At 57.1% G+C, this 9,448-nt stretch overlaps 1 protein-coding gene across 1 annotated transcript; it reads left to right on the top strand.

Moving 5' to 3' along the window:
- Positions 1-5,246: 5,246 nt before the first annotated feature.
- Positions 5,247-6,422, top strand: LOC308256506 (14-3-3 protein theta-like; the record flags this gene model as incomplete). The annotated part of the gene is given in 2 exon segments (XM_080684843.1): positions 5,247-5,360; positions 5,364-6,422. Coding segments are annotated over 2 exon segments (735 nt in total). The 3' UTR covers positions 5,985-6,422.
- Between the last annotated feature and the right edge of the window lie 3,026 nt (positions 6,423-9,448).

Below are 9,448 nucleotides of genomic sequence, written 5' to 3'. Positions count from 1 at the left end.
TGTGTGTGATGGGGGTCTCACTCACCTGTGTGAGATGGTGGGTCTGTCTCACCTGTGTGTGATGGGGGTCTCACTCACCTGTGTGTGATGGGGGTCTGTCTCACCTGTGTGTGATGGGGGAGGTCTCACTCACCTGTGTGTGATGGGGGTCTCACTCACCTGTGTGTGATGGGGGTCTATCTCACTTGTGTGTGATGGGGGGTCTCACTCACCTGTGTGTGATGGGGGTCTCACTCACCTGTGTGTGATGGGGGTCTCACTCACCTGTGTGTGATGGGGGGTCTCACTCACCTGTGTGTGATGGGGGTCTCACTCACCTGTATGTGATGGGGGGTCTCACTCACCTGTGTGTGATGGGGGTCTGTCTCACCTGTGTGTGATGTGGGTCTGTCTCACCTGTGTGAGGGGCTCTGATGAGACGAATTATCTTGGATGTTCAGGCTCTTTGGAGGCACTGAGGACCCTTTTGGGTGTTTTGTGCACTTGATGCTCATCTCATTTCTCCCATTGGTCCCATGAGCCCAGCGCCCTGTCCCTCCTCCCTATCTTGGGCAGGTGGGGTCACCCGGCCGTGGGAAATCTTTCCTGTGCCCATCTCTTCGTCAGTGCACACTTACACACTGCACACACCCCTCCCACACCTCGCAGGAGGTCTCTCTCTGCCACCTTTCACATGCCCCTCGCATTCTCACCAGACACACTAGCCCGTGTTCAGTAAATGTAGGGCTGACTTCCCTGGCAGAGGGCTGGCTGGTGGGGGGATGCTGTTTCTTCATCTCAGAGAACTGTTCCTCTCTTGTGGGGCCACGCATGTGTAAATGCACGTGCACTGGTATTGAGACACCATTTCCTTGATCATTTGTTGGAGGAGAAGCCACCTCCAGGGAGCCAGCTGGGAGAAGGCCAGGTGCCAGGGTGTCCTGTCCCGTGTGCGGGACCGAGCTGTGCTCAGGGAATGACACTGCGCTGGAACCCCACTGACTGGGTGGCCCAGGGCGCCCCTTCCCTCTCCCAGCCAGGCCCCAGCCGGCAGACAGGGAAGGCAGAGCTGTCTTTGGGGGAGGGGGACCCTGTGTGTGATGTACCTTCCCCTGCTGAGCTGAGCGAGGCCGCTGCCTGAAGCCCACCTCCCTTGTCTTTTCCTGCAGAAGCCCCGCATCTGCTGCCTGCTGCCTCCAGTGCTGGGAAGAGGCGGTGGCTGTGTGCGATGGCTGAGGGGCAGCAATGCATTCGGGTGGTCGCTGGCTCACGTAGTGCGGCATCATCACACACCCTGCTCTCTTCCTGGGACTGGGCCGCAGCCTATGGGCTCCCATTCCTCCATGGCTTGCGTCCTGTTTGCGGAGCTGCATGATTTCAATGGCAGTGAGGCTGGCATGGGTGGGCATCCTTATGGGCACCCACCATGTGCTCGCTGCTCCATCCGGAGGTGGTGTCAGTGTTATAGAAAACCGAAGAAGAACAAAGCAATACTTAGAGAGATGGAGTTACATTTATTACGCGCGGGTCCAGAGGAGAATGTCTCTCAAATTCTGGGCCCCAACATGCAGGAATTTTCCCTATTTATATGTTTTTACCTTCTTTGTCTCCCAAATATGGGGTGTTTCCAGCCCCTTTTGCAAGTTCTTAAAGAGCCCGTATGTGCTGGGGCCTCGAGACCTCAACCAGAGGCCTGGCCTGGCGCCAGCACTGATAACCTTATCTGGGGAAGGTTTAATGGCCTCTCTGAAGTGGGAGTAGTCTTAGCAAGCAAGAATTTACAGAAGCCAAATAGCAGGGCTAAAATTTCAAACAGCAGTATTTATATAAGATGGATGCTTCATCAGTGCCTGTTTTGTGGGCATGAGCCACCATTGCCCCGCCTGCAGCTTTGGCAGGGAGTGTGGTGAGGCAGGGCGAGCTCCGCCTTCCTCTGTGGCCACCAGGGATCTAAATTTCTGGGGCAGGACAGGTTGGCCCACCCTGACTCCCCAGGAGAGGGTCCATGATTCATCCCTGCGAGAGCTCACGTGCCCAGCTCTGCCCACCCACATCACAGGGCTCCTCAGGTGACCTTGGATGGGGACAGTCACTGTCATAAATAGAGTGAAATTACTTAACGTGGAGCCCAAAATGCCAGTGGGCGGGGGGCGGTGGAGGTGGAGCAGGTGCTTTCGGAGTGTCCTGTTTTAGCTCTGTGTTTTGGGATGTGACGCTGCTTCTGCCATGAAGGGCACAGCGGAGTGCAGGGCAGCGGGGATGCGGCACCGTCAGAATGTCCAAGAAGCAGCCGGCATGTTTGCCATATGGGGCTGTCCTGCTGGCACGCTCTACTAGAAAGTGTGCGCTGTCTGTGCCATGTGTGTGCATATGTGTGCGTGAGTGTGTGCAAGACTAGGAAGGTGTGAACCCTGGTGGTACAAGCAGGGCCAGGCCCATCCCAAGGCTCACCCAACCTGGGCAGCCTGCCCTCCTGTCTGAGCCCGTGTGCAGGCGCCTGAGCCATGTGTCTTGACTGCCCCGTGAGGCATCTCTGCAGACCTTATTCATACATGAGCAACACATGAGACACTGGGCAGTCCTCTCAGCTGCTGCCAGTGGGCCTGGAGGGTGGGAGGGTGGTGGTGGCCGGGCAGGGCTGCATCCCAGGCCCAGGCCCCACCTCTATGCACCCCCCTCGGGCCCCTAATGACTGAGTGCCGGGAGGACTGCTCGGGTGAGGGATGGTCACATGTTTCCCACTGACAGGAGCGGCGTCTGTTGGTTAATCTAAGTCCACAGCACAGGCTGGCTTTGGAGGGAGATGCTGGACCATAAACCTGGGCCAGACTTTTATTTGCTTCCAATTCATCCCCTTTCATGTCACCTCCATTCCACAAACATCAAAACAGCCCTCATTTCCATGATCAAAACAAGTCCTTCCTGTCCTGATGCCTTTAATAGGCCTGTGGACACACAGGGCACATGGGTGACGTGCACACACATGCCCATGTACACATGCCTGTGAACACAGAAGCTGCATGGGTCCACACCTTCACACAGGCAAATCACACCCATGGCAGGCGCACACACAGCACATGTGTCTGCACACCTTGTGCCCTGTATATGCCCTTGGGGGCTTCCAGACGTGAGGCCAGCCCGCCCCCCTTACCTGTAATTAGTATCTGACTGAGGGCTGTGGTCAAAATAAGGTGAAAATAAAAGATCATGTTTTTGTTTTTTTTGTTTTTTTTAAAAGATCATGTTTTTAGCACCAGCTTGGACGACAGACAGCTTCACTGGGTGGGGGGGGGGGGGCGGTGTGAGCGGCCATTAGTGCCAATATCGAGCCGAGAATTGTCAAGAATCGTCCTTCCCCCGGTTATAACAGCCTCAGGTCCCCGTGGGGATGCAGGGAAGGCCTCTATTGGGAGTGGCTGAGGGTGGCTTCACTAAAATAAAACCTGGGTTCTGGGAGGTGAGGTGGGGTCGTTGCTTTCACCCTCTGGGGTTGCATGTTTATTGGGTATGACCTTGTGCAGGGCACAGGCTGATGAGCTCAGCCTCATTAGCACAAATGGGCCCAGAAACACCCCTCTCCCCGCCCTGACCGCCCCCTCACGTTATTAACACAGGACAGCCCAGCGCTGTTATACTTCAGACCCCATGTGTTTAGGACCCGCAGACACATCACAGCACTTTTCCCTAAACAACAGCTCTCCCAGCCCCACAGCCAATGGAGCCTGAGCACACCTCTCTCTGGGGTTTTGTGTGTGCAAGTGCTTGATACACACATGACATGTGAATTCATGTACATGTGTGTACACACATGCCATGCCCTTAGCTATTGGAGCGCTTCCTGAAAAAGACAAAAAGCCACCACAGCCTGAAACGCGGCTCTGAGAAGGGCTGCGAAGGCCAAGCACAACCACATTCCCCGCCCCGGAGCACCCTGCACCCCAACAGTCACTCTCTAAGACCTGTTTGTGCTGAGCAGGGAGACACGTTCCAGCCCCATGTTCCATCCTGGGGCAGCTGCTGCTCTGGACCTGGTCTCCCCATGTCCCAGCTGTGCCACCGATGTGCAGGCTCAGCCTTTGTCTGTGGTCACAAAGGTTTAGTCGCCACGGAGGTCGGGGGACTGGGGGAGGGCTAAAGTCAGGAGTGACTGTGTGGATTGTTCTCAGGGTTGGGGGGCCCGGGGCTGCTGGGCAGTTTTCCCCTGGTGACCTGGCCCAAAGGGCCAAAGGCTGGTCCGTGTAGTGTTGCTCCGCCATCTGAGGTCCCCAGGGGGCCCCGACCTGGGGTTGAGGAATGGTCTCTGCTCAGAGCAGCTGCATCCCCTTCCGTGGCCCCTGCCCATTGCCAGTTCAAGGTGTCAGGGGAGATGGGGAGGGACTTGCGCCTCCACCCCAAGTGGATGCATCTGGGGCACCAGAGACGAAGACACAGTGACAGGATCGCGAGCAGGTTCCTGGTGTCTCTTAAAGGAGACAGTGCGACAGGCTCTGCACCGAGTATAAAGATGCATTTACTGCAGCTGTCATCCTCCCACACAGTGGCTCCCAGGCCCCTGCCCCTGCCAGCCAACCTCACGAGGCCCGTGCAACCGAGTCCCAGGGGCTGCACCCACTCTACTGGGGAGGGGGGAGGACAGGGGTGTGGGTCCAGGATGGGGCACCTGCAAGAGGCGAGAGGAAGAGTGAGCCTAGGAGGGTTTAGGGAGAGGCCAGCCCCTCCCAGCAGCCAGGATGATGGCCAACATGGGCCAGGACATTCCCTCTGACCACTGGCTCTCCCTGGGGCAGCACAGGCAAGGATTTCAGTGACAAAGAGGGTGGCTGGAGGAGATGGGCAAGGACAGCACATAGGAGTCAGGGGTGTCAGTGCTGGGCTGCTGCAGGCCACCCTGGGCAGCTGACCTCAGCAGAGACTACAATGTCGCAGGGGCCACGACCACCACTGCACCCCCCGACGGTTTCTCCAGACTCGGGGTCTGCAGGGCAACACGAGGAAGTCAGGGGCAAGCGCTCGCGTGTGCAGAGCAACCCAGACATGCACCCTGGCCCTGAGCCAGGGGAGGCAAATGACATGAACAGGGTCTCCGTGGATGGGTCAGAGATGATTGACAGCAGAACTGGGATGGGGCTCAGTGAGGACTGGTCTGGGTGGCCAATGGGGCGAGCACTGAGCCGGCGCCGGGTGCAGCTGGGATGAAAATGCGTCCGGGCTCTCCGCACGCTGCCTGCGACCCATCGGTGCTCACCCGCTCTCTCCTCCGTGTCCCCATGGAGAAGACGGAGCTGATCCAGAAGGCGAAGCTGGCTGAGCAGGCCGAGCGCTACGACGACATGGCCACCTGCATGAAGGCCGTGACGGAGCAGGGCGCCGAGCTGTCCAACTAGGAGCGCAACCTGCTCTTGGTGGCCTACAAGAACGTGGTGGGCGGCCGCCGGTCCGCCTGGAGGGTCATCTCGAGCATCGAGCAGAAGACCGACACGTTGGACAAGAAGCTGCAGTTCATCAAGGACTACCGGGAGAAAGTGGAGTCGGAGCTGCGCTCCATCTGCACCGCCGTGCTGGAATTGTTGGATAAGTATTTAATAGCCAATGCAACTAATCCAGAGAGTAAGGTCTTCTATCTGAAAATGAAGGGAGACTACTTCCGGTACCTTGCTGGGGTCTCATGTGGTGATGATCGAAAACAAACGATAGACAATTCCCAAGGGGCTTACCAAGAGGCTTTCGATATCAGCAAGAAGGAAATGCAGCCCACACACCCGATCCGCCTGGGGCTGGCTCTCAACTTCTCCGTGTTTTACTATGAGATCCTCAACAACCCCGAGCTCGCCTGCACACTGGCCAAGATGGCTTTTGATGAGGCCATTGCAGAACTCGATACACTGAATGAAGACTCGTACAAAGACAGCACCCTCATCATGCAGTTGCTTAGGGACAACCTCACATTATGGACATCGGACAGTGCAGGAGAAGAATGTGACGCGGCCGAAGGTGCCGAAAACTGACTGCCGACAGGGTGGTGTCCTCCTTCCCTCCAGAAACCTCTGTGCACATCTCCCTTCCTCCATGTGGATTTCCCAGAGCAAAGAAACCATTCATGTGTATGGAATCAACTGTTCCTAGTCTTTTCACACTGCAGCTGTGGGAAACTCCATTCCTTGATTTGTGTTTGTCTCGGCCTTCCTGGGTGTGCAGTTACCACTGTAGGAAAGTATTAATACTCCATTTCACGTAAACACAAGTAACTTCCAAACACTTACGTAGAGGACTAAAAACGTATTTGGTATTTAAGTAATCTGAACCAGTTCTGCAAGTGACTGTGTTTTGTATTACTGTGAAGATCTGAAAATGTAGTTAATTACAAGTTAAAGAGTGTTTTACGTAACTTCTTAATTTCTACATTCCCTCCCTTACTCTTTGGGGGTTTCCTATCAGTGAGCAAGTTTCCATGTTCTTAATGTATTCCTTTTGGGCAGGAATCCAGAAGTATTAGATTGAATGGGAAAGCATTTGATAATTCTGGGCTGCGGGTCACAAATTGAAATGGCTCCTGTGTCACATATGGTGGAGGTCTTGAGTAGCTGTGACAAAAGGGAGTTTCCTTATTCACTTTTCATTTGCTGCTGTTTCAGTTGACAACTTCCCTTCCTAATAAAAATTCACACCTTCAAAAAAAAAGAAAGAAAATGTGTCCGGCCTGTGTCCAGCTTCGGTTGTGTAGAGGAAGCCAGAGCTGCACTAGACGCAGGCAGTGGAGGAGGGTGAGGCAGGCAGGGGAAGGTTCCCCAAGGCCCTGCATTCCACACAGCCAGGCCGGCCTAGGTGCTGGCCTCCGGTCCTCTAGCCTGTCTCCACCCTTAGGGCAGCCAGGGAGGCACGGAGGGGCCGGCTGTGTGGTGCGGTCCATTGCTGCTGTCATTGGGACCTGTTGCTTGCGCTCATTGGCCTCAGGAGTAGGTCCTTTCTCTGCCTTCGTGTTTGCCGGGCACTGACCTGAAGAGAACTGCCTGGTCTGTGAAAACTTCGGCACTGCCAACCCGTCAGAGCCTCTGCCCTGAGCCTGTCTTGAGGCTGCGCCAACTGAGGCTCCAAGGGGACCCAGAGATTGGAAACCTTCAGGTTCTCACGCACCTACTTGCAGGAGGCGCAGAGAGCTGAGCACCAGAGCCCAGCCCCCAGTGAGGCTGGAGGAGGGGCCGGGCTCCTTAGCTCTGGGCCCAGCCTTCGGGGAGGAGCGACCAAGGAGATTGCTCTTTCTAATTACTCTGTTAATTGATATAAAACAAAAGGATGCAGGTAAGTTGCATACAATGAACAAATGAATTCTTAGCAATTACAGACTTAACAGTGATCAGCTTCCAGGGAGAAGGTCAGGGTTATTGCCCCAGTTTCCTTGAGGCAGCGATTTAGGAGGCGGTAGGGCTGGGGCCCAGCAGAAGCAGGAGAGGCGGGCAGACAAGGAATCCTCCCAGGGAGCCTCCTTGGTGTCGCCAGCCCCTGCAGGTGGGGGTGATGGAGATGCTGCGGTGGTGCTGAGGTGAGCATGCAAGCAGTCCTGGGGTGCTGTGGGGTGGAACGACCCTCCGCTGAGGTGAGCATGCAAGCAGTCCTGGGGTGCTGTGGGGTGGAACGACCCTCCGCAGGCCGGCCTGAGGGCTGCCTGCTCTTGATTTGTGGGCCTCAGCCTGGTGAAAAGGTGGTAACCTCAACCCAAATAGGATTTCCCCCACCCCCCAAAGCAGGGAGCCCACCTGGCAGCCTGTGGCCTGCTCCAGGGGCTGGCCCACAGTGGGGCAGCGTCTTGGGTGGGCTGATGGCTGCTAGCAGAGCTCGGCTGAGGAGCAGAGATGCCGCGGGCTCTCGGCACCCTAGTGCGTGCCCCGAGTCCCCGGCTCCCCAGATGGGTTACCCAGGATTTGAGTCCACCCACCCCTGTTGCTGACGGCCAGGACCCCCTCAGGTGAGAAAGGGCTGAATTTGTAATGAGGCCAACCCAGCACAGGGCAGGGAGGACATGTCCATCTGTACATGGAAGACGGCTGACAAGAGACCAGCACTGAGGCCACCACAAGGTTCCTGCAGTGTGAGGATGCCCGCCAGAGCCCCGCGCACCCCCCCATCCATCACTGCCCACCAGTCTACTCTCCCTGGTGCCGAGTCCCTGGCTGTTCTCACCTGGGGCCGGGGGCACTTGGGGACGTCTATTGTCCCCATCCAGCCTGAGACAGTCCCTGAGGGTGCTGGGAGCTGGGGAGAGACACTGGTGCCAGGTTTGCAGGTGACAAACTGGACAGGCCACTGGGACTCTCTGAGCCCTAACATGCTATGGTGACATGTGGTTCCCCTGAGACAAGAACCCAGGCTTCCTGACTCCCCAGGCCATGGCTGGGCTTCTCCCAGTCCCCCTCTGTAAGGTATTAGCATTTTTAAAGTTCCCACGCAGGAGGCCTGGTGGAGGCCTGTGTCTCTGAGGGGAGACGGAGGCGGGAGGAAGGCGACCCTCACAATCCTTCCCAGGACGCCACCCTCCTGATGCACAGGGCCACTCCTCTCCCTCACCACTCACCTCTCCCTGGGTCCTGGGTCCTCTCCTGAGACTCAGTGCTGCCTCCAGCCACAGCCCGGAGGCCCCTCACTTCCCGCACACGGCTTCTGCTGGGAGATAAGCCTCCTGGACTTGTGTGGCCGGCTCTGGGTAACAGCTGGTTGCTGAGAGGCAGGCGGGTCCCTCAGAGGATGGCCCTTCGGCCCCATTCATGGGCATCTCATTCTGGGAGGGGCCTCACCTGCTGCCCTGCCATCAAGCCTGAGGTCATCACCAGAGGGCTGGGGCTGGGTCTTAGCCATAAACTCCCAACTGAATTTGAACATGAGTGGGGTGCATCCTTCTCCCCTGGGTGTTGCTATGGAAACAAAAGAGCAGGGTCCCCAGCATCCCAGGGACCAGCAGGGAGAGTGCCGTCATTCTCGCAGGCACCCCTGCCAGCTCTCCCTCCCCAGGAGCTGTGCTGTGCATTTGGGCACCGGCCATTGAGTGTACACACCTGGGGATGATGTGGATCACGGCTCTCAGCCCTTTCCCCAGGGGGGGTGTCCATCTATAGAGCCTGGACGGGGGGGGGGGGGCAGCCTCACTTTGATGCTTTGAGCAACTGTGGCCTCTCCATGTCTGGCCAAGACACCCTCCCACTGGACCTGCCCCAGGCCCTCCATGTCGGACTCTTCATCCTCCCTCAGGCTCCTCCTCTAACGAGGGCCAGGGTCAGGTGCCCCAGAGAATGCAATGTCTACACAGCAAGCTGCTGCCCCACCCTGCCCTGCCTGCTCACTGTCCCCTGACCTCGTCTGCCAGGTCGTCTGGCACTGGACCTCACAAATGGAACCGGGAGGCTAGAGAGAAGGGGGGAGGGGACGGAGAGAACAAAATTGCCATTGCTGGTTCCCTTGGTTCTCTTGGTTCTGGGAGTAG

Source organism: Plecotus auritus (genome assembly GCF_963455305.1).
Source record: "Plecotus auritus genome assembly, chromosome: 8".
NCBI lineage: Eukaryota > Metazoa > Chordata > Mammalia > Chiroptera > Vespertilionidae > Plecotus > Plecotus auritus.
The sequence above is the reverse complement of the archived record's forward strand: the minus strand, read 5'-3'. Positions and strand labels throughout refer to the sequence as shown.